The 23,110-nt window shown below is 37.7% G+C and overlaps 11 protein-coding genes across 11 annotated transcripts; 3 read left to right on the top strand and 8 right to left on the bottom strand.

Annotated features, from left to right (window-relative positions):
* Positions 1 to 22: 22 nt before the first annotated feature.
* Positions 23 to 5,824, top strand: C9374_007533 (uncharacterized protein; the record flags this gene model as incomplete). The annotated part of the gene is made up of 1 exon (XM_044697509.1): positions 23 to 5,824. One exon carries the CDS (start codon positions 23 to 25, stop codon positions 5,822 to 5,824), a length of 5,802 nt encoding a protein of 1,933 aa, XP_044546656.1.
* A 322-nt stretch (positions 5,825 to 6,146) lies between these two features.
* On the bottom strand, positions 6,147 to 6,602 carry C9374_007532 (uncharacterized protein; the record flags this gene model as incomplete). Its single annotated transcript, XM_044697508.1, has 1 exon — positions 6,147 to 6,602. The coding sequence occupies one exon, from the start codon at positions 6,600 to 6,602 to the stop codon at positions 6,147 to 6,149; it is 456 nt and encodes a 151-aa protein (XP_044546655.1).
* A 321-nt stretch (positions 6,603 to 6,923) lies between these two features.
* On the bottom strand, positions 6,924 to 7,484 carry C9374_007531 (uncharacterized protein; the record flags this gene model as incomplete). Its single annotated transcript, XM_044697507.1, has 1 exon — positions 6,924 to 7,484. The coding sequence occupies one exon, from the start codon at positions 7,482 to 7,484 to the stop codon at positions 6,924 to 6,926; it is 561 nt and encodes a 186-aa protein (XP_044546654.1).
* Positions 7,485 to 7,601: 117 nt separating this feature from the next.
* On the bottom strand, positions 7,602 to 10,439 carry C9374_007530 (uncharacterized protein; the record flags this gene model as incomplete). Its single annotated transcript, XM_044697506.1, has 1 exon — positions 7,602 to 10,439. One exon carries the CDS (start codon positions 10,437 to 10,439, stop codon positions 7,602 to 7,604), a length of 2,838 nt encoding a protein of 945 aa, XP_044546653.1.
* Positions 10,440 to 10,667: 228 nt separating this feature from the next.
* C9374_007529 (uncharacterized protein) lies at positions 10,668 to 12,758 on the bottom strand (the record flags this gene model as incomplete). Its single annotated transcript, XM_044697504.1, has 1 exon — positions 10,668 to 12,758. One exon carries the CDS (start codon positions 12,756 to 12,758, stop codon positions 10,668 to 10,670), a length of 2,091 nt encoding a protein of 696 aa, XP_044546652.1.
* A 594-nt stretch (positions 12,759 to 13,352) lies between these two features.
* On the bottom strand, positions 13,353 to 14,427 carry C9374_007528 (uncharacterized protein; the record flags this gene model as incomplete). Its single annotated transcript, XM_044697503.1, has 2 exons — positions 13,353 to 13,853; positions 14,050 to 14,427. The coding sequence occupies 2 exons, from the start codon at positions 14,425 to 14,427 to the stop codon at positions 13,353 to 13,355; spliced, it is 879 nt and encodes a 292-aa protein (XP_044546651.1).
* Positions 14,428 to 15,097: 670 nt separating this feature from the next.
* On the bottom strand, positions 15,098 to 16,548 carry C9374_007527 (uncharacterized protein; the record flags this gene model as incomplete). The annotated part of the gene is made up of 2 exons (XM_044697502.1): positions 15,098 to 15,865; positions 16,276 to 16,548. 2 exons carry the CDS (start codon positions 16,546 to 16,548, stop codon positions 15,098 to 15,100), a joined length of 1,041 nt encoding a protein of 346 aa, XP_044546650.1.
* Positions 16,549 to 17,176: 628 nt separating this feature from the next.
* C9374_007526 (uncharacterized protein) lies at positions 17,177 to 19,930 on the top strand (the record flags this gene model as incomplete). Its single annotated transcript, XM_044697501.1, has 4 exons — positions 17,177 to 17,525; positions 17,652 to 17,988; positions 18,065 to 19,000; positions 19,099 to 19,930. The coding sequence occupies 4 exons, from the start codon at positions 17,177 to 17,179 to the stop codon at positions 19,928 to 19,930; spliced, it is 2,454 nt and encodes an 817-aa protein (XP_044546649.1).
* Positions 19,931 to 20,113: 183 nt separating this feature from the next.
* On the bottom strand, positions 20,114 to 21,028 carry C9374_007525 (uncharacterized protein; the record flags this gene model as incomplete). Its single annotated transcript, XM_044697500.1, has 1 exon — positions 20,114 to 21,028. One exon carries the CDS (start codon positions 21,026 to 21,028, stop codon positions 20,114 to 20,116), a length of 915 nt encoding a protein of 304 aa, XP_044546648.1.
* A 144-nt stretch (positions 21,029 to 21,172) lies between these two features.
* Positions 21,173 to 21,994, bottom strand: C9374_007524 (uncharacterized protein; the record flags this gene model as incomplete). Its single annotated transcript, XM_044697499.1, has 1 exon — positions 21,173 to 21,994. The coding sequence occupies one exon, from the start codon at positions 21,992 to 21,994 to the stop codon at positions 21,173 to 21,175; it is 822 nt and encodes a 273-aa protein (XP_044546647.1).
* Positions 21,995 to 22,064: 70 nt separating this feature from the next.
* C9374_007523 (uncharacterized protein) lies at positions 22,065 to 23,087 on the top strand (the record flags this gene model as incomplete). Its single annotated transcript, XM_044697498.1, has 1 exon — positions 22,065 to 23,087. The coding sequence occupies one exon, from the start codon at positions 22,065 to 22,067 to the stop codon at positions 23,085 to 23,087; it is 1,023 nt and encodes a 340-aa protein (XP_044546646.1).
* Positions 23,088 to 23,110: the final 23 nt, after the last annotated feature.

Raw genomic sequence — 23,110 nt, 5'->3', positions numbered from 1 at the left:
CTAGTCAACAAATCATCTTTATATGAAAACACTTCCGACCTACGAAAGAGATTTCAGGTACTTTTCCTTCTACCTGGATACCAATTATCCTCTCGTTCCTCCTGTCGTGCCACAAATTCAGAACGAGAATCAACAGGGACAAGCGACTACTTCAGGAAATTCCTCAGAAACAACAAACGAAAATACTTCCATCCCTCAAGATCCGTCAGCTCTTTTAGAGCTAGAGCTTTCCGAACGAGAAAATTTACTCGAAACATTGTATGGACATCTTCCGTTAATTGAACAAAACCCAACCGTTGATCCAACAAGATTTAAAATTTTGAATTTCAACGAAGTGCTTCAATTAGCAAAAACTCAAAAATTCGAGGAATATGCTGAATATGAAAAGAACTTGGCAGAGGAAACGAAACTGTCATCTGGAGCTGCCACAAACAAAAAACCAAAAGAAGTGGAGAGTGAAGAAGAAATCAAGAAAAAAATTGTCAAGTTGAAAAATGATCGCAAACGGCTCATAGCTCTCATCTACCGAAGAAGTATTAATTTTCATATCGAGGATTTTATTAAAAAGAAGGCGGAAGAGGAAAAGAAAAAACAAATAGAATTACAAAAAAAGGAAGAGGAAAAGCGAAAGGAACGAGAAAAGGCGAACAATGCCAATAAGAAGAATACTACTGCAACAACAACAAATCCAACACAATCCGAGGCTCCCCCTCCGACAGAAGAACGACCCAACAGCAGAGACTCCTCCACTTCGCAACAGCCACAAGAGGCAACACCTCTCACAAAAAATTCTCCCATACTCTTCTTTTTGTTTAAAGATTATCCAACAAATAGTGAAGAAGCAAATCAACTGGTTGATGCTGGTGTTAATTTTGATTGTATTGTTGTGCTAAAGAAGGAGAAAAAGAGAGGCCCTCCTCCAATTTCTGAAGAAGAATTAAATCAAAAACTAAATGACAAGAAGAAGAGACCAAAAAGCAACGATACCAAGCAGAGACCTAAAAGTGGTGGAAGTGGAGCAAAGACCAACAATCAACCAAAGAAAACAGTTCCACCAGCGTCATCGGCGTCGTCACAAAACAATCCTCCAATATTTGAGCCCGAGAACAGACTATGCCAGTTAGTGGAAAAGCAACAACAGGTATTGCAAGAAAATAATCAGGCCAATCTTCTCAGGAATGTCATGTACATACATTATTCTTTTGTACAATACATATACGATGATGACAATTCGAAATTTGACCCTGGTGACAATATGGAACGTGAGGTGGCAAGATTCTTCTCCACGCTCGTTCAAAATGCTCAATTAGTTATGAATCACTATGACTCGTATTTGCAAGACACTGGATTTCAAACATCCACATATGTCTCAGATGACAAAATTGAAGTGGATCTGAGTTATTATAACAAGCTTTTGGAAAAAGTTCCTGATATTTGTTGCTCTGAGGCAGTGATACTTCATTGCTTAATGGAACAACTGGTAAAGACAGTTGAGGACAAGTTTGAACTTGTATCGAATGGTGATGACAAAAAGGTCACTCAGCAAGTTACAGAAAGTTTAAACACACTACTTTCAACCACATTTAGCCCATATAATTTTTTACAAAAAGCAGATATTGCTGAGAAGCAATCTGAACCAAAGAACACACTTACGAAGATTGGAAATGTTAGCCTCATACCATTTGGATCCAAAATTTCTGAACACTCCTTGCACACCATTCCAATTCAACAAGACATTACAAACGTGGATGTTGAAAAGAAAATTACACGAATGCTTCATTTATTCCCTGATTTGGACGAGTCACACCACGATGCACAACTTGAATCTGACGAAGAACGAATCACTCACAAAACTGAAATTTATCATTTCCTCTCAGGAAAAGATGAAGATATTCATGGGCCATACAAGTACTCTAAAGAAGAAATTGATAAGGAACTCGTACTTCAACAATTTGAACGAATGATGGAAGAACGAGGCCTTACCTATAACTTTACAGACAGAAACATTCAAGAAGTATTCTCTGTTGATACATTGATTGAAGTCATTTCCAACATTGGTCTGTTCGAGAAGCCGCTTCTTGTGTCCAAGTACAACCAACTCAATCATTCTGTCATGCTTGCATTTTATACTGATGTTCCTTCATGCAGATATGAAAGAATTTCTCTCGTAAAACGATTTTCCGTAAAGCCATATTTCTTGGAATGGTTTTCCAAGTATCAAGACTATTTCATGCAACAATTTAATAACAAGTATGAACGACAACACAAGGAGACCTACGACAGAACAGTCAAAATGGCTCAATTTGGTTTGGAAGACGAGGAACATAAAGAGACACCTCGATCTGCTGCCATGGAACTGGAGGAGCTTCCAGAGCATATAATCACTCTTCCTCTTCCTAAATTGGAAAAATCAAAGCGTGAAGAATTGCCAGATCCAAAACATGAGAGATACATATTTGAAGGAAAAGGTTCTAACCTTTATGTAGATACTGTAAATTTTTATCCAAGCGACGGAGCAATAATTTACCTCCAGTCAGAATATTGCACCTCTAAAACGATTTCATGCACGGTCGATAAGGATGGTATGATTTTTGGGTTTAAAAATACCATTAAATCATTGGATAATCCTCACAATGTGCTAAAGAGGAATTGCTATTTTTCATGCACGTTTGAAGACTCCTCTACACTGCTGGTCTACTTGAGAGATCAATTGGACTCTACGAGCACTGAGGTGGATTATAGTTGCACTAATGGGCTACATGTGCGGCTAACACAAGATGGATCTATTCATCAATTCTATCCAGCACAGCAATACTCAAAGAAGAAAATATTTGGAACCGGTTTCAAAGGGCTTTACCAAAACGAAACTAACACAATGACGATCAGTTTAGACTCTGTTGATGAAATAATTCAAGTGTGGAATTCTTCAACAAACTCTGTGGATCAACAATTAGTACGAGAGCAATCAGTGACGATCACAAAATCAGGTGTTGTGATTCGTAGATTTGAAAATGACATTTCTCAAGTAATTTTTCCCAACAGCGAGGTGCACCATTTCAATGCACAAGGAGCTTGTTTGAAGACGTCACCAACTGGAGAGAGATGCGTAGAGTTGCCTGATGGTACAATCACACCTTTGCTTCCAATCAAATATGCCAAGAATTTTGATGCCTGGAAAGAAGCAGAAGTACATGTTCGAGAAGATTTGGTAATGAAAGTAATTTTTAATGATGGATCCCAGTTCGTACAATATTCAGATGGTTTCCGGGTGTGGCGATGTCCTGTTGTCCACGGGCAATTATTTGTTTCTGAGGATGAAGATGAGGACGAGTTTATGCATGTCAATGATTTTTACACTCTCATCGAGAGAAGCGGCTTTGCAACTGTAAAGATTATCAAAGATCAAATGTTTTACGAGTTGCCAGATCAAGCGCTATTCACATACTCATCACAAAAGTTGTATACCTGTTCAAAAGACGGTCACATTATTTCTGTAGACTTAGAAAAGAATTTTGTCGACATTGAGCCATCGAGTTTATCATTTACATCCATTAATAAGGAGAGATTCCACAAGAAATCTTCAAAATACTACTTTGGAATGTATTCTTTTGACTATTTCAATGGAGGAATGAAAACCATCGATATTTTAGGCCATGAATTTGTTGTGACAGGCACAGGTCGATCCATGATCAAATTCTTCAACGAGAATGAAAAGTCAAGCAAAGATATTCATGAAGATAGAATGATTGTTGAGGAAAGAAAAGCAAGTCGAGCTTGCACACCTCGTACACCAAGTAGACCAAGCAGTTCACGACAAGCCATCGAAGCTACAGGAGAGAACGCTAGCCAACAAACAATTTGTCCTCAGGACACTGCCAGTAGCGTGGAAGACAATGGCAACGTTGAAAAATCAGGCGAGCAAAAAGAGAACGATAACGAAGAATCAGAAGAAGTTCAAGCTCTCTCACAATCACTAATTGCTTACTTTAAAAAGAATAAGGTAGGCATCCCTCCCGTCTCTCTCATTGGAGATGTGCCCAATGATGATAGTCATAAGCATCTTGTTCCTCCTCGACTTTTTGAGTTGTCACTCGATGGACGCTATGCATTTGAATATGTATCAGAATCGGTGATCACACCAATTGCAGAGGCAGCCAAATCCAATCCTGACAAGGTGACCTTATCTGAAGATCGAATTGGAGAGTTCAAGAGCGTATCTTCTGTTCACATCTACACCAAGTACGACCAAGGTACTCGATATTTGGAAAGTCCAGAAACAGTATATTCAATTCCAAAGGCTGTCATGCCTCTTGGAAAGTTGAAACAACTCGATCCATCCATATTTTATCATAGACATTTTAATAGATATAGACCTCTCACTCAAGACGAAAGAAATACATTGAAAGAAAAACTTCAGAGATGGAAAGAATGGAGATCAAAACGAGAGGACTATGTCAACGAGACGATGAGTTATGACCCAGAGAAGGCAGACACCAGAACAGAACAATTGAAACAAGAAGAGGAGGCAATTAAGCAAGAATTGGCAAGAATATTTGTGGAAAAGAAGATTTTCGATCTTGCAGAGCCATCATCATCTTCCAACCAATCCCAACCAATGATGCCCAACGAATCCAAAGAAAAACCAACCGCATTGCAAAAAGACAAAGTAGTTCCCAAAAAACAATCCAAGGAACAGCATGGCTTAATGACAAATGATTATAAAGAGCCCATGCAGAGTAAAGACGGCGTTCCAAAATACTGGGCTGAACCTGAAGCCTTGGAAACATGGAAAACACTTGTACTTGGAATTCCAAAGAAGGAAAAGAAGTCGTTGAGAAATTCTGAAAAGCAATTATTGGACAATGATGAATCAAGAACTGTCGAAGAAGTGTCATATGCAAGAAATGAAACATCGTATGATGATCATAACGAACCAATCACAACTGAACCATCTAACACTACTACCTCTCAAAATGCAGTGCAAGACACTTCCATGATGGAAGACCATGCAAATCCCACTGCCGAATATGACCATGTCGAAAACAACGAAGAGACAGAACAATTCGAAGTTGTTCACACAAGAGGAGCTAACGCACATGATCCAAGCTTTTACGATGTGAAAAATGTCAGCAAATCGGTCTGGTTCAAAAAATCATTTGTTCCAACTGCTACGGCCATTCCCAACCACGATTACAAGTCTCTACATGATTCATCCAAGATTAAGGTCAAGACCTCTTCCATGGTTAAGAAAACGACAACCATTGAAAACCATTCATTGAACAATTCTTTACCACCTAAAAACGAGCTTGCAACTTCAATGAATTCCATGTATTTAGCATCTCCAAGTAGTGCTGCAACGACATCCATGCTCTCACAGCATGGATTGAGTAATATTCAAATTTTCCCAAATACTTGTAATTTTGGATATCTAGTGGTTGGAGACGTCTATCGAATGAGTGTACAAATGATTAACAGTGGACATGTTACAGGACGATTCCAAATTGATTATCAAAATCGAAGTCAATGGTTTGCAGCTATGGATGGAAATGCCTCAGCAGATTCTCTGAATAGTACATTGAGAATTTATTGTGACAAGGGTCCTATTGCACCAGGAATTAATCGAAAGATTGAATTTGAAGTTCATGCTATTCGACCTCAAAAAATTCAATTCGATGTTCAAGTGCGTACCGAAGAGAGTATAATAACCATTCCTGTTTCTGCAACCATTTTGTCACAACAAGAATTTGCAGATCATCAATACAGAATTTCATCACGAGTGAAGATTGCTAAAAGTAGACCAACCTTGTACAAGATTGAATTTTAACAAGTGAGATTGTTTCCATGACCATAAACATCAATTTTCAATTCCAAGGCGTGTAAAGAAATTAATTCTACTACTCCAATGTCGAATCTTCACTCGAATCATTGTCTTAATGATCAAAGCTAAAGTTTTCGATTTCAAGTGTTCTCCATTTAACAATGTTCCTTAAACATTCATAAGACTCTCCCACTCATGTGTTGCCATTGAACTCTCTTTTTAGCAATAATAAGTGGATGAAATTTCCAGGAATTGGTTTGTCCACAACAACAAGACGGAATATTGGCCAACTAGAGTTGTTTTGGGTAAAGGTCATTAAGTTGTTGTTTTATTTCTCAACAAAATAAAATCGACAGGTGGCCTTGCATCTTTCAACTTTGGAAGTAAATAGTTCGTTAAACATTCCACCATATTTTTCATAACATTGGTTGTAACAACCAGCACGTGACACTGGAGGTGGTGATGATTGCGCATCTGCAAGTAATCTGTTATTACCATTATTTCTGCCACGAATGAAATCCACTGCACGTCCATAGGTATTGTATGGTGCGTGGTTGTAGTAGTAGTAACTGTCTGATTGTTCTGCAAGTGTTTCCTCCTCTCTCATTGCTTGTCTGATCATTCTTCTTGTGGTTCTTTTGATTTCCTTCTTGACGAGTTCTTGAATCAACTTGGCAAGCTTTACAGAAGAATCTGGTTGAGTCAAGTGTTGTTGTTGTTCTAATGCACATACAGCACATGCCAACAACAACACAAGAAAAACAATACTAATGGAGAGTTTCATATTTTTATGAATGTGTGAAACGATTGTACCTATCACAAAAATTTAATGGATTGCGAAAGGTTACACGAGTGGTGGTTCGAGGTTTGTTCATTCATTCGTTGTAAGCGTTCCAGTTTGTGTTATTCGTTGGTTACATGGATTTATTGATCACAAAACAAGAGAACAATGATCATTGTTCCAAAATACAGTTTAAAGACATATTTGAAAACTTGGAAAGGGAATCAAAGAGCGTCCTTAATAAACATTTATTTGGATTCATTAAATTAAAAATATTAAAATGAAAGTTATCATCATGTTTTATTGAAATGACGTATATAATAATTATTGACCTTTCGATTCCAAAATCAAGTCCTCTCTCAATTGAGTCAACACTCGACCCAACAAATTCAAACCTTTCCAAGTTTCTCTTCGTTTTGCTTTTGGATCATCTTGCGACAAACCAATTCCCCAAATGGCATCGTATGGACTTGCCTCTACATATTCACAGTCGACATTTTCCAACAATGTTCTTCTCAAATCAGAATGTTGAGTGAATTTGGCATAATTTCCTTCATAGACAATTCGCTCTCGATTGGCTTCCCAAATGTCATTGGAAAAGTTCTTGACCTTTCTTCCGAGAGCTTTCATGCTTTTCTGAGAGGATGATGTTTTCAAAATTTGTTGAGCCACATCATCATCTCGGAATAATTTGGCTTTCTGATACATCATGTATTGTTCACAACATGAAAATGTGATCGAGTCGATCGTGATGGATCGCATGTGCCATTGTGAAAAGACCGAGTCTTGTTTCCAGAAATAATGAAATTTCGTGTATTGATTTTGTGCATCAACCAAATACTTTTTAACAATAGGTGTGGATGAGGAGGAAGTTGCAGCCAACATTTTTTTAATTCTTCCTGGTCAAATTATTATTCGATCCACTTGTAGTTCAACAATTGAACAATTTCACTTTAAAAATAGATGTCGTGTGGATCAAACGTGAAAATGAACTTGAATTCTTTACTGTTGTGAAGGGTTCAAATTCAAATGAACAATTTTTCGAATGAGTTTTGGTGTTGAAACAAGTTCAAGATTGGATTCAGGATGAGTGTGTGAAATATTGGTCAGTGTGAAACTACGTAATTTGGGAGCAATGAGAGCAATGTGAATTCTGAGAGAATAGACCATGTTAATGAATACGTGTTGGAGGTTGGCATGATGCAGTGGTGTCCTGTTTTGTGTTGTTGCATTGTTGATGGTGTTGTCATTGTGACCTTGTGCCTTAATTTTGATTTCACTTTGAATTTTTGATAATTCCAATTTGTTCAAATTTGGAAAATATTGTAAATCAATTTCTACTCCACGAAGTGAAGGATCAGTCAATTCCAATGACTGAACATGTGAGAGCTGAATATTATTGTGAATATTATGGACTAGTAATTGTGCAAATGAAATCTTAATGTCTCGTAAAGACTTGGCAGTTTCACGATCCAATATAATTTTCCTCGCTGGCTTGTCATGTGGTGAATATTTAAGGTTCAAACTTGTGCACAAGAGTTGAGTCATGGATGGACATGAAATGGTTGTAAAATCTCCTAGTTCTTCAGATTCAACATTCAAATGTGCTAAATGGGGATTGGAAACTTGTCTGCAATTCTTTTCGTCTTTAGTGAAATATGAAGAGACATCCAAAAAATTGGATACATTTAAGGTTTTAAATTGTGAAGAGAAGCCACGAATGGTGGTCTTTAACCATGCGAAATGGACAGTGAATTCCTTGATCGAGTTGAATTGGCAGAGAGTGTTGGACAAGCTTTCAGTGATGAATTGAGGAAGCTTGTCTTGAAAACTAATTTTCATTTCTTCCAACGAGAGAGTCTCAGAATGCATGGGTAAAATATTGGCCACATCGAATACTTGATGCTCATTGATCGAGTGGGAGAAGGTCACATGAACATTTCGAAGTATTTCAAATTGAGAGTTGAATTTGACTTGTGAAAGATTAATAGCTCTACCAAATTCTACTGCAAACAAGTCGCATTGATTGAGATTAATGTCAAAGATGGAGGTGTTGTGTAAGCTAGCTCCAGTGTTACAAATGTTGAAGCTTAATTTTTGAACACGACTTCCATTCAACTTGAAAGTATTTGGTACTCCAATAATGGAGATGATACTTGGAGCGTTCTCAATGTGCACATCACTCTTGTCACACGCAAGTTTTAGTCGATTCAGGGTTGGGTGACGCTTAATCACGAGCGTTTTTTCATTCTGTGACAATGCTCTGTTATCCCAGTCATACACATACGAAAATTTCTTGAGAGACAAATGTTGGTCAATCCAAAAATGTATCACGCTTCTTTCTTTGGGATCTCTCATCTCGGTCATGTATTCAAAGGTTTCCAAGCGTGGAAATGGTTTTTGATGAGAGGTTACAGATAAAAGTACCTTGTAGGCATGCAAGTAGGTCAAGTTGAACAAGTCACAACCGCCCAAAACAATTGAAATTGGAGAATCCATAAAATTACTCAATCCCAAGTGTGTAATATTGTTAGGAAGTGGAATACCGTTGGTGTGTGAGGAAAATTTCAACAAGGTGTCAGTCGTAGGTGACATGGAATCATCATTCCCAACACTACCAATGTTTAAATTGAGCTTCTTCAAGTTGGTCAGTGAGTGACACAAGTTTCTCCAATCATTTCCTTCCACTAAAAACGAAAATGATACCTCCAAACTTAGAAATGTTAATCTAGATGAAAGTGTCATGAATAGATTGAAATTATCTGGCTCTACAATTACAGGATTTGCCAAAGCTAGGCTTTTGATATTGGAACATTGCTGTAACAAGGTTTCAATCTTTTGTAATTCTTGATTCTTTGATTTTGTGGTAAATGAGAATACGGATAATGCATAGAGTGATTGTAATTCGCTTGAATGAGCTTTAAATATACTCTCAAATCCATTCACACTTCCACTCAATTGCACCTCTTGCAATGATTGAAATTTACATGATTTGGGGTCATAAAAAGACAAATCTTGAACGTATGGTACCAAATCGTTGGGTCGTGCATTTTCTACACATTCGTTAGAGGAGACAAATGAGAGTGACTTGGCATTGGGAAATTGTGCTATCCATTTCTTGAGGAGAGGAGTGGGTTCCATTGGGTTTCTATCAATTTCGTTATTGGTGGTTGGGATATCAGTTATGGTTGTGGAATTGTTTGTTGTCAATAAATTAAAAGATACAGTGGGAGTAGTGGAGTTTGTAAAAGAAATGGAAGGAGAGCAGTTAGTTGGAGAGTACGAAGAAATTAATGGCAATGGCACCTTAACGTTTCGAATAAGATTACTCGCGTCACACAAAGTCTCAACAAATGAGAAAAACATGCTAGTCAATTCGCTTTCCACAGAGCAATAATACGCAAATTGTCCATTAAATCGTCCAATAACCATATCAGTGTTTTTAAACTTTTCATCACACAATACTGAAAAGCAAGTCGTGCTGTAATTATCTGGCATATACGACGCAACAAAGAGATGCAAATCTGCATGCACCTCATTCCAAATGAATGGATTGTAATAAATCTTTTCATGCAGAGCTTTACTGGTGTGCAACAAGGGTAACAGATCGTTGGCAAGTTCCTTTCCGAATACTCTCACGCGCAACAAGTATTTACAAATATGACCGAGTACCTCAATAGGGAGATCTGATAAATTATTGGTTGTTGTTGGTATTGGTTGGGAAGCGAGAAGGGTTTCATCATCATCATGATGGGTATTCCTTGAGGAAGTGTATTCATCATCATCACTCCTGCAAGTTGAGAAATCCAAAGACTCTGAATCAACCACCATCCATTCCATATCCTTGGCAATGAATGATGATTGTTCATGAGGGTGTTGGTGGTGGCAAGGAGGACATACCTTTTAGCACCTTACACCTTACACTTTAGTGCCGTTTGCAATGGCACGTAGTCCCAAAAAGGAGATACAAATAGCACTTAATACTGGAGTGCCAAATGCAAACAGCACCTGACACTTGAGTGCCAAATATCATCAGCACTTGTCCGATTTATTTTTTTTAATTATTTATTAAAAATTAGCAGATTTGCGACCGAACTTCGTGGCTTGCTCAATGTGAAATGCAAAGGAGCGACCTGGCTCAAAAGAAATTGCTTGAGAGCTTCGGGTCACAATTTGATCAGTTCTCGCTGTACAACCATCATCCACTTCGTCCAACACGTCATTTGAAGATGATGATGAGTACTCAGATTCTGAATCTGTAATAATTTTGCTCTTACGGGATGTTGTTCGAGTTGTTGCTCCTTTTTTCTTCTTTGCCTTTGGTTCTTCGACTTTTTCTTCTTCTTCCGACGTCACTTCAACAATTTCACCATCTCCCACTTCTTGAAAATCTTCGTCTTCAATTACATCATCAGCTTCCTGACCGGCGAACTCTTCCAATGCTGTGCGTTGGTCTGTTTTCAATCCTTCTAAAAAGTTTTCAAGAGCGTCAATAGGAGCGGTGTTTGTTGGAATCAAGCCTCTTGACACTGTGTCAGCAGGCCTGGAATCGAAAGGGTCGGCTCTTTTTCTCTTCTCGTTTCTCTTCTTCCTTCCTTGCTTGGTGTTGTCAGCATATGAAAGTGGCACATTTTCATTCAGGCCCAATAATTTAATGACGCCTGTAACATCCTCTCGGAGCATCATTTCAATTTCTACGATTGCATTACCATCATAAGTGGGTACTCCTGTAGCATTTAACACTTCTTGGACGTTGGTGTTTCTTGGTAGATTATTCTCCACAGCACTTGTTGCAAGTAACAATTTAACAATATGCGACTGCCGCCACCAATCACACCACGACTTCACACCTGGACAATAAAGTTCAATTGCATCAAGAATGGTTGTTATTGCTTTCTCAGACCTAAACTTCTCAATATCACTGGCCAAACCTTCCACTCTCGTCCGTACAGCTTCTTCAACTGGGATAACCTTTACCATCCGTTTCACACTTCTCTTGAAGTGAATAAAACAACCAGATGCCAATTGTTCAACAACTTCTTTACCAGCACTTCCAAATTTCTCCATAAAAGCCTCCCGTAATCCCTTAAGCTGAGACTGAGAAAAATCGACAAGGATGGACTTGATTCTTCGATCATTGCCTACAAACAATTCTTTCAAATCCAAACCACCGGACTCCAACGCATCCAAGAACATTCGGAAACAGGTTTTATAATCCTCTCTCTCAATTAAAAAGCGGCATAATTGGAAGCACATTCCTCCTTTCGCATGTTCAAAAAATGTACTTATGCCAAGGTGATTAAGAAACGGCCCTGATTTCGCTTGATGTTTCATATCAATGACTAGCATGTCTACATGTTCCATCAAATGTCGACTGATAGGAAACATTAGGAAACCTATTTTAGGACAAAATTGAACTTGTTGGACCCAACTACCAAATCCATCTGACAACGACATACCAAAAAGACACTCATCTGCCAAGTTTTTCGTTAATGAGGGAAGTAAATTCTCCTCAACCGAAGCAAGAATTGATGCAAAGTTGGAAGTGGAACCAAATTTTGTAGACATGGCTTTTCTTCTTATCCTCTGAATTCTTGTCCCGTTAATCAGAGCTCTGTTTTGGGCACCAGGAATAAATGGAACTCCAACTCCTCTTGTCACTTGTTTTGCGGTCAATGTAGGATTTTGATGGAATGCATGTTCTAACAATTCTTTCTCCTCAGTGCTTACTTTTGAAGGTGGAGGGTTGTGATGAAGATGTTCACCAATGCAAAACAGAAACTGCTTGCCAGAAATTTCGTTCTTGAAATATTTGAACTGAACAACACATTCAAACAATACCATTTCCTTTTGATGTACCGAACAAATGGCGCGATGAGCACTCTTTGCAGCAGTTTGATTACAACCATGTTCAGGACATTGATAACAGCCTCGACATAATCCATGAGCAAGGTTATGCTTTTGTTGATTGATGATTTTGGATGTGTAGCTTCCAAACTTGATGCTGTATTGAATTCCCGTTTTCAAAGAATTATCAGAAATAGAAGACCCCTCATATGAGTAGAGAATATTGGGCAACGGATATTGAATAACTTTAGAAAGATGTTCATGGTGAATCGATTTGTCTGAAAGAAGTTGCCAAGGGTTGAATCTGACCATTTTTTAATCAATTGTTTGATACTAAGGAACGAAGTGTTGGTTTTATTGAGAACAAAGTTTAACGGTTAGTTTCACATACTAGAACCTCCATTTCAATCAACATCCATTTCGCACCTTACACTCAAGTGTCAAATACAAATAGCACCTTACACTCAAGTGTCAAATACAAATCACACTTCGTTCATTTGGCACTCAAGTGTCAAATGCAAACGACACTGACACTAAGTGTAAGGTGTAAGGTGCCAAAATATAACAACTCGTGCGCAAGTAAAGTGGCGGTTCCTGCTGCTGCTTCAGCTGCAACCTCTCGGAACATCATCATCGTTTGAGCATTTAGTAACTAGTCGTGTTGGGGAAAAGCACACAAAATATCAACAACCGGAGAGTGCTGGTTTTTTAATTTGAAATGTTGTGTGGATCATGCCACTTTTACTTTTGAATTATTGCTTGCGTCCGCAGCAGCACATATTCGACCATGCAGGAAATGAGAGATGGAATTTTCATGGCAAGTTTTCGCTCACGGACATGAATGTTGGAATTTTTAATAATTCATTCTGCTCCCAAAAAGGATTTTCTTCAAGATGAGACTTTATTTCATGAGAGATTGGAAAGGTTGAGAGAATTTGAAGCATTGGATAAGGGTGAAACAGTGGTTAATGTTGTTGTTACAGGAGTCAAAGACGAAGTTGAAGAAGGGGATGGCTCATTTTGAGAATTTCCATTTGGCACATCCAACACCACTCGAGAGGATTCATCGTTCTTGTCCAAAGTCGAAGAAGAAGAAGAGTCATTCATTGATGAAACGGATGGTTCCAAACTCTTGGACACTGTATCATTCTTTTCCAAGCCATTCACGATGGAAAAATCTTGTTGTTGATAATGTCTTGAAAATAAATCATTTTGAATCCAAAGTAACTTGTTGAAAGCTCGAACGGTTTTGCACTTGGTGGAAAAGGTAAGTTTAGGAGCTTCCATGATGGCATTGGTAATAATATCTGAAACAAATCCAAATAAGGCGTTGCAATGAATGTAGTCGATCACAATGTTTTGATTTCCTGCTTTTGAAGTGTGTAATTTTCCAACATAATCCAAATACTGTGAAAATCGTGGCAGTTTGCACACAGACACAATGAAAAGATCACACACAGTACATCCAACCATCAAGCAAATCATAATTTTTTCCAAATATAGGAAATTACACGACCATGAACGTAATCCACAATTATAATTCATTGAAACAACAGTATCAGTTTGAACCAAACAGACATTCCTCTTCTTCGTGAGTACTCACCTTTAAGAAATTAATATTTTCATAATCACAAGTCACCAACTTGACCAAATATCTTCCTAACATGTCCTTTCTAAACTTCAATTGTTCTCCCTTCCTATGATCCAATCCTTTTCCTTCCAAGAGAGTGAATGGTTTTTTCAGTGCATATTCCGCAAAGACATGTTTCGTAACGGAAAAGGAAAACAATTGATCATAGACGAGTTCAGTCACAGTGGGAATTAGTGGAGCAAGGATGGGTGTGGATTGATGAATGAGAACAATGTCCTCATGGGAAAATCCAATGAGTTGAGTGAGGTATTGAAGTCGATAGGAAAGATCGGTTTCGAGTTGTTGGGAATGAAGAGTTGTAGTTGGAGGAGATGAAGCAGTGTCAGACATGTCGAATAGTTCGAGGTGTGGAGAATAGTTGTTTGGTGGTTCTGTTCAGAGCAATAGTTCACGAGAGGAAGAATCAAGTTCGGTTAAAAGGAAGAAGTGAAAACCTTTGGAAAAGAGTTTCAAAGAGAGATAACGAATCAAACTAGAGAGAGAAAGAAGCGATGGTTTTTTTAATTGATGTAACTTCAGTGTGTATGCTGCAACCATGAACCGTTGTTTTCTTCTATTTGGGGAGTGCTGACCTTTTTGTTGTCAATGAACTTGCGCACAAATGAGTGTATTTTGTGAAGAGTTACAACCATCATTTCGCTTTTCAATCCCAGAGGCAACTGATTAGTGCAGGAACTAGCTACAAGTCACACTTGTTGGAGTTTTTCTAATACAAGCACACTGGAGAAGTGAACCACGCACACAATTTGAGAAAATTTGGTTTTATCAATTAAAACAATTTTAATTCTAGGTGAGATCAGTATTTTTGAGTGTGAAATCTCAAAATTGGATGTTTACATCCATCACTTGATGTGGTACTGCTACAACAGCTACGATGCATGTTTTAAAGAAGTAACTCTTCAAAAGAGGAATAAAAAATCCAGCTTGCAGAAATAAGGTAATATAAAATTTCCATGAAAAATAATAGCAGTCGTAGTGCATATATAGAATACATTTTGAATTACTTCCACATTTGACCCAACTTCATAACTTGGTGAGTCTTTGGACACAAGTTGCAGAGACGTCCGCAAGCCTTGTTTGGAGTCAATACAAATTCAAACATGAGAGCAGCCAAAATAGCACCCAAGAATGGAGCAGTATAATAAATCCAACAATGCTTGTAGAAGGACCAAGAAATGAGCATTGGACCCAAAGCACGAGCAGGATTCATGCAGGCACCAGTCAAAGCACCAGCCATAGCGTTAGCACCTAGAGCCAAACCAATGTACAAGGCAGCAACAATCTTTGCAATAGGTTCAAAGTTGACTTCCAAGAAGATCTTGCTCTCATTTTCAACCATCTTGCTTGCAGTATGTGGTGCAGAAGAGTATGATTGAGTGTTCAAGTGCTTAACTTTGACAGCAGCTCCGAAAATCGTTGTAACAAACATGAAAGTCATCAAAAGTTCTGAAGTGAAACCTCTCAAAGCAGTGACAACATCGTCGGCTGGTAAAATAAAGACAGCTCCGTCAATTCCTCCTGCAATCCACAAAGTCAATGAAGAGGCAACAGTGGCACCCAAACATTGAGCACACAAGTACAACACTCCTGACATGATACCAATATTACGGGTGACCAAGACCGCAATGGTAACGGCAGGGTTTACGTGAGCTCCTGAAATTGGAGCGAAAACGTGAATGACAATAATTAAACCAAAGATGTGACCAAGTGAGCCACGAATGTAATCTCCGTTGGACCATTGAGAACTGAGAGTACCAATCAAGATGAACTGTTATTTCGAGAGTGGAAACATATTGTAGTGATGATCAATTCGTGTTGTTGAGCACACAGTAAGTGAATTGAGGAAGAGCAACGGAAATGATTGTGAATTTTGGAGTATGTTGAAAGGAGAGTAACATATCACCGTAAAAAAGGATTTTGGGTGATGAAAATTTTGGTGTATGTCGGTACAGGAGTGTCATCATTTGTGAAATTTCAAGTGAGTTGTTAAAATTATGATAGAATGATAAAGATGTGTGTGGTTCAAGTTGGGTATCCATGAAGAGTGTGATGGTAGTCCAATATATAAAAGGTGTGTTTTTGATGAAAGGTTGTATCGTCGTCCATAATTGAAGAGAGAGCAGCAATCAATAAAACAAAAATTAAAACTACAACAACACTCATAAACATCATACATACCAACATGGTACCAAGAAATTCACCCAAAACAGCACGCCAATCGAAAATAATATCGGGATGAGTAAAGTATGGCAGAATATTCTTGGCCACGGAATCAGCGACTGGATCAACATCTTGAACCTTGTTATCTTCCAACTCAATTTCATCAGCAACAATTTCCTTTCGTTGCCCTCTTTCCATATCATCTAAATTGATATTGGAACTAGTTTTCTTCTTTGATCCTGGTCTATCAAATTTCTCTTCGTGCACCTCTTCGTCAAATCGGCGGGACATGGTGTCGTCTGTTATTTTTTTTGAAATTTTATTATTTTTTATTGTTTTTACAAATCCATTCCTCAATACCAAATTTATCCCCTAGTCGTTACCCATTGCAATTCTCATGACCTACCTTGTGCTATCACATTAAAGTGGCCTCAGGTTCAATTGAAGAGCGCGTACGCTATACATTTGATTCTATATAGATTCAAGTTGATTGTTGTTCTTGTCGAAAGATACTATACTTCTTCTCAAAGATTAACAAAAACAGGCATTCCCATGTTCTTTTTAGGTAGCTATGAAATCGACAAGGCAATGATCTATCTATTTGTGTGTTCTTTATCTGGTAAACTGTTTATTTATTTCCGTGACCAACCCGGGTTGTGTGATTCTTTAATCTTTCTTCTTTACAAATTCATGACCTCCGATGCCCGCGCAGTTGCAAAAAAATGTCCTTCGGCAACGAGCCTCTCCGCAGCACCTCGTTCTCATTCTCTCCTCCTTCCGAGTGTATCCCTATTGTTGAAAGAGAGAAATTCATTTCCATGATGACCTCTATATTGAAAAAAACCATCTTCTAGGCTTTAAAAACTTCTTTCAAATTGAGTTAAAGTTGTAATTATTAAAAAATCAATCCATCCCAACAATGAATGATTCCGACCATCAACGTCCTTACGGTGATGAACACAACAACCATACAATCTTGAAGGACAACAATAGTACACATCAGCAACAGATAGGACATGAACAACACATGAAAGATTTTGGCATGTCCAAAAACAATAACGAAACTGTTTCAACTTCATCCTCGTCCTCTACTGCTTTCACGAATGAACATGCCAACATGCATCCTCAGGAAGAGGAATCTGCCGTCATGTACATGGATGGCCTCACTCTTCGTAATGTATGCTACAAAAAGAAGGACAAGATGATTTTATCGGATATTAGCTGCACCTTTCCACAGGGTCAAATGACTTGTATTATTGGTAGTTCAGGTATGTTTCTTTATATATTTCTTTCGAAAACCCAATTCAAATCGTGTCATGATTGTATTGGTTTGTTTGGTCATCACCATCATCATGTCCGTCCTCAAATGAATGCCTTAATCCACTCTCAAAAAGGTTCTGGTAAATCCAGTTTGTTAGATCTCATTTCTCGTCGTGTGAACAACTCGAAAGAATGTTTTGGTGAAGTTGAGTTTAAAGGAAGACCCATGACCAAGAAACTCTTTCAAAAAGAGGGAGGTTATGTTTTTCAAGATGACGTTTTACTTGCGACAGATACCATTCATGAGACTCTTTTGGAGGCCTCTCTTCTCAAATCAAAACTGTCAAAGAATCAAAGCTTGATACAATTATTGAAAGAAAGAAGTGACAGAACTTTTGAAATTGAAAATCAAATGGGTCTTTATTCTTGCAGAAAGGTGAAAATTGGAAATGGTGAAAAGAAAGGTGCAAGGTGAGTAGATTGTTTCTAATTATCTCAGCACATTTCATTAACAAATACGAAATCGTATGACATTACATGTCAACAGTGGTGGTCAAAAGAGAAGAGTCAGTATTGCCATTCAACTCATTAACAATCCAGATTTATTGCTATTGGACGAATATTCAAGTGGCTTGGACTCATTCACTGCTTTTCAAATCGGTAAAACTCTGTCAGCGATGGCTCGTGATCAAAAGAAAACCATTCTGGCCACTCTTCACCAACCTTCCTCTTCACTGTTTGCTTTATTCGACAATGTCATGCTCCTCTCCAAAGGAAGGTTGATTTATTTTGGACCCATCTCTGAAATTAAGAGTTACTTTTCGAAAATTGGATATTCAGTGCCACAAGACACCAACTTGGCTGACTGGTTGATTAACACAGTGTCTAATCCGTTCTTGCAACAACAACCCATCGAAAAGTCGTTATTTGTTGACTTGAAACCTGAATTACAAAAACCTCAACAACCTCTTGCATTATTGGAACAATCAGAATCTCAACTCTCCATTTCCGTCGAGGGAAATCTGGGCGGTGACGAACAAATAGCTGGTGCCAATAATGGTGACACCATTCTCACCACAGAAAAGAAGAAGGAGAAGCTCGAAAATGAAATGGCAGTCTTGCAAAACAGAGTGGACTGGATGGCTGAGGTGTATAAGGTAATTCAGAATGCCAGAATGACGAAATTTTTGAGTCAAAATAATTTATCAACGGAAAAATTAGAGGTTCAAGACGATTCCTCTCCAACACATCCTCAGAAATTGCAACCACTAACATCATCTCAACAACAATTAGATGAGTCATTATTCTCTCGTATCCTGATTGAACTTGTGAAATACTTGGTATTGGTATGGCGTCATTTGAGAACAACGGTACGAGATCCTCTCATTCTAATTTCTGAACTGTTTCAAACCATCTTTCTTGGACTTTTTACTGGTTTACTCTATTTTAGACTTCCCTTGGATCAACAAAGTATTACGGATAGGTAAGTAGTGAGATATTTCATTTATAATCTCAATTCTTTTCACTAACAAAATTTGATACCTTTAATGAACAACAACCACTAATTTGCTCCAAACACAGAATTTCTGCATTATTCTTTGTGGTTGCATGTGCCGCATATGCACCCTCAGCATCTGTTGTGGCCACATTCCCTCAACAACGAGCATTGATGTCACGAGAACGAGAAGGAAATTTATATGGAACTTTTACTTACTATGCTGCCTATACTACCGTTCACACACCAGTAGAGGCTATATTTCCATGTGTCATGTTAATTTGCACGTATTGGCTTGTTGGTTTCCAAAATCGACCTGAAAACTTTTTCATTCTTTTGGGCATTTTAATCATTGTTCAGTGGCTTAGCGAAAGTTTGGGTCTCTTAGTTGGAGCTCTTGTGAAAACTGTTGATGTTGGAAATTTAGCTTTATCTGTTCTCATGACAATATGGATGTGCTTTGGAGGCTATTTAATTCGTAATAGTCAGATAGGATGGTGGTTTTATCCCTTCTCATATACGTCACTTTTTAGATATTCCATTCATGCAATGGCACAGAATGAATTTAATCAATTGAATTTCAAATGTGCTGCCGTTTCAAAAGCACTACAATCTGTGAATATTTCAGACTTGTGCTCTTTCCGAAATGACAGCTCTATATTATTGCCAAATTCAACAGATTATCTTCCATTGCAGCCATACACGACTGAAATTTGCTCTGGAATGAATTGGAATGATACAATTACCACATTGTCGTCATTTGGATGTTTGCAAAATGGAGAACAAGCATTGGCCTATGTATTTCAAGATAGCAAAATTCCAATATGGGGCAATGTTCTCATTTTGTTTGGAATGTTTGTGTTTTTGAGAATTTGTATTTACTTGGCTCTTAGATTTAGACGATTTGGCAAGAAGTAGTTAGATTAAATCCATTAATTTATTAAAGTGATTTTCTCTTTAATTGTTTCAATGATTCATTTCAATATTCCAAAACATTTACAAATTGTTGAGAAGCTAGAACAAACATACATTTTCAAACAATTTTGGTATATTTACAATGTTATTTACAATGTTGGTACTCGGGTCCTGGTTTGGACTCACTTAATACAATACACAACCAATTTTTTTCTCTCCCTTATACGTAAACGCCACACAATGTCCCATGTCGCTATGATATTTAAATGCTTGTTCAGTTCTCACTCGATACACTCTCTCATTGCAATGTGAGCATATGGTAGAATTTTTAGAATGGTCTGCAATTTGTGTGAAATTTAAGGGACACTTATAGACCCATTGACAATTTTCAATGAAATCATCTTCGAGATAGTGCAAGTATCCACGTTTTGACTTTTTAATCAAAGGAAAATCATACAAGTCTTCAATGTCAAACACATGATCAACTTTAGCACCGTTAGGATAATTATTTTCATCCTGATTTGTTGTTAATCCTTGTTGAATTTTCATTTTCATTTCTTTATGTTGTCGTTCTTGTTCCAATCGAAATAAATCTAGTGACGAATATTGTAATTGTCTTCGAATGGACGGCATTTCATCATCTTGTTGTTTCACAAATCTCATTCTCCTCTGCAGAACGGTCAAATAATTCCGTACTCTTCCCTCAAGACTCGAAATTTGAAATCTCGGAAAGTATCTCAACAACATGGGTCCCCAAACAAGTTGTTGCATGGGTTGATATTCCACTTGTTCCTTACTCGTTTCAATCGTATTGGAAAACCAATTCTTGATCGTGAACGTGAAGGAATTTTCTCTCTTGACATTTCGACACATGATCCAATGGAAGAGTTTTGAATCGCATTTTGAGAAGGCCCCCAAATCAGGAATTTGTAAATATTGTAAAATATAGAGCCATAATTCGGTTGGAAGTTGTACATGTTGGAAATAATCAAAAGAAAATTCAATCGTGGGAGTTGATGCATGTTCAGTGATTGGAGGAGTGGAATTGTTATGATCCGGAGTGGTCGTAGAGGAGAAGGGAGAGAGAAGTAAAGAGAACATTTTTTTTGGTCCTATTCCCACGTGGAATGTGACGTTCGAGTTCTCGCTCAACAACACAGTTCAATGTAAATGATCTCTGAGAAATGCATGACAGTATTGTCATAGGGCTGAACTGACACATGTTAAAAATTATTTGAAGATTTTTCATTGTTTCTTTTTCTTCTGTTGACATTGAATGGACTCTCCAACATAATCATACACCAGTTGCATAATTTCACTCACAAATTCCATATCACCCTGAGGAAACACTGGAATGGCCGTACAAATCATATCCATCAATGAAAGAAGCATCTTGGAATCAATATTCAACACGGTCATGAGTTTCTTAACATTGGAAGTCAATTTAACTCCTCCATAACCCAAACAATAATCGACTTCTTCCATGTTTTTAAATAATTCTCCACTTAATAATTCAGTCTTGCTCGATGATTGGTCCAAAACGGTAACAGTGGCTCGATAGCTCCCTGTTGAGCCTTCTTCCATCGGATCATATTGGATATCTCCTTTAAAATGTAATTCCAAGGATGGTTTCTCGGTTCCTTCTCCGAATTTCATCTGAACCACATATTTGCTACTCACTGAATCACGTCCTGATGTTTCAGTATAGCAATTTTCAGTTACTTGAACTCGACTCTGGAATAATGTTTTAAAAGCATCATTCTCTGAAAGAGCTTGTTGAACCTTTTTGGAAGCTTCTTCTGAAGGAAGACTTGTTCCTTCATCTTCGGAATCAGTTCCTTCATCTTCGGATTCGGAATCATCCTCCAATGCATGAACGTTGGGATCAAAATCTTCTCCGTATTCATCATCTTCAATATCTTCCCATTCATCATCATCATTGCCATCCGAATCAGAGCTAATATCTTCTATTGGAACAATCTTCTTTTTCTGTGAACCGTTGAATTGTTTGGAAAGTTCTAACACCTGGCGGTTGTATTCTTCAATGAGTCGTTTGTTTTTCGACATTTTTTTTTTCAAATTTGATCGCCAAACAATTTCAACAATTAATTTGTGAAATTCAAAAAAAATATTGAAAATGCTTCGGGACCGATTGAAACGAATCATGATTCAAAAGGAATTGAAGAATGAGAAGAACACGACAGCAGAAGCTTCTGATCATCCAACATTGGCCTCTTTGAAAAAACAGGAAAATAATCAAAGTGGTATTTCAAATAATTTGATATTAAAACAAGAAAATAGTTCGGGAAATGATCATGCGAAATCCACAACAACAACCACCTCTTCCAATCCTCTCTCATCATCATCTGCATTGAAGAATTCATCATCCACTCAGCAACTCGTTAAAAAATCAGCAAAAAATTCTCTCAACAAGCCTCTTTCTCAAAAAGGAAATACAAAGCCTTCCTCTTCATCAAACCAAAGCAACAACAAGGAAGATAAAAAACGAAAATTAGATCAAGCTCTTTCCCAATCGGAAAAACCCTCCAAGAAGAAGAAGAAAAACAAGAAAAAGAAGCAAAAACAAGACAAGAAGGAAGGAGCAGTTCTCAAAGTTGAAACTGAAAATATTTTCATTTCGGAACAAGAATTGAAAGCATGTTTCCCTAACTGTAGTGCAGTGCTGAGAATTGGACCACGATTAATACTAGTCGCATTTGAAAAAGAGGAGCAAGCCAAAGAGTATTTAACACAAGAAATTGCTCAAGAATCGAATCCAACGAATAAGAAAAAACTTGTTGTTAAAAAGGAAATGAATGGACAACAATTTACAATTTCAATGCATGGTACTAAGGATATTTATCGTCCAAGTTGGTTTGATGTCAAACCACGAACTACTTTGGGAGTATCACTTGGATTGGCAGAGAATCAAAAAGTGACATCTAAATTTGCATCTTTTTTAGAAAAATTATTACATGAAAAATTGGGAACCTCAGAAAATGTTTCAATTAGTGACATTCATAAGGGAAAGGTAGTGTTTTTCCAAGATGCCACTGTCGAAGAGAAGTTTAAACAATTGGTTGAGAGTGGTGAATTTAAGGTTCCTCTCGAATACATTCGAGAAAAGAAGAAGAAGGAACGAAAACACAAGAAGAAATAAAGAATCATTCAACAAAACTATAT

This window comes from Naegleria lovaniensis, assembly GCF_003324165.1.
Source record: "Naegleria lovaniensis strain ATCC 30569 chromosome Unknown tig029, whole genome shotgun sequence".
NCBI lineage: Eukaryota > Heterolobosea > Eutetramitea > Acrasida > Naegleriidae > Naegleria > Naegleria lovaniensis.
This window is presented reverse-complemented; position numbering and strand designations above follow the sequence as displayed.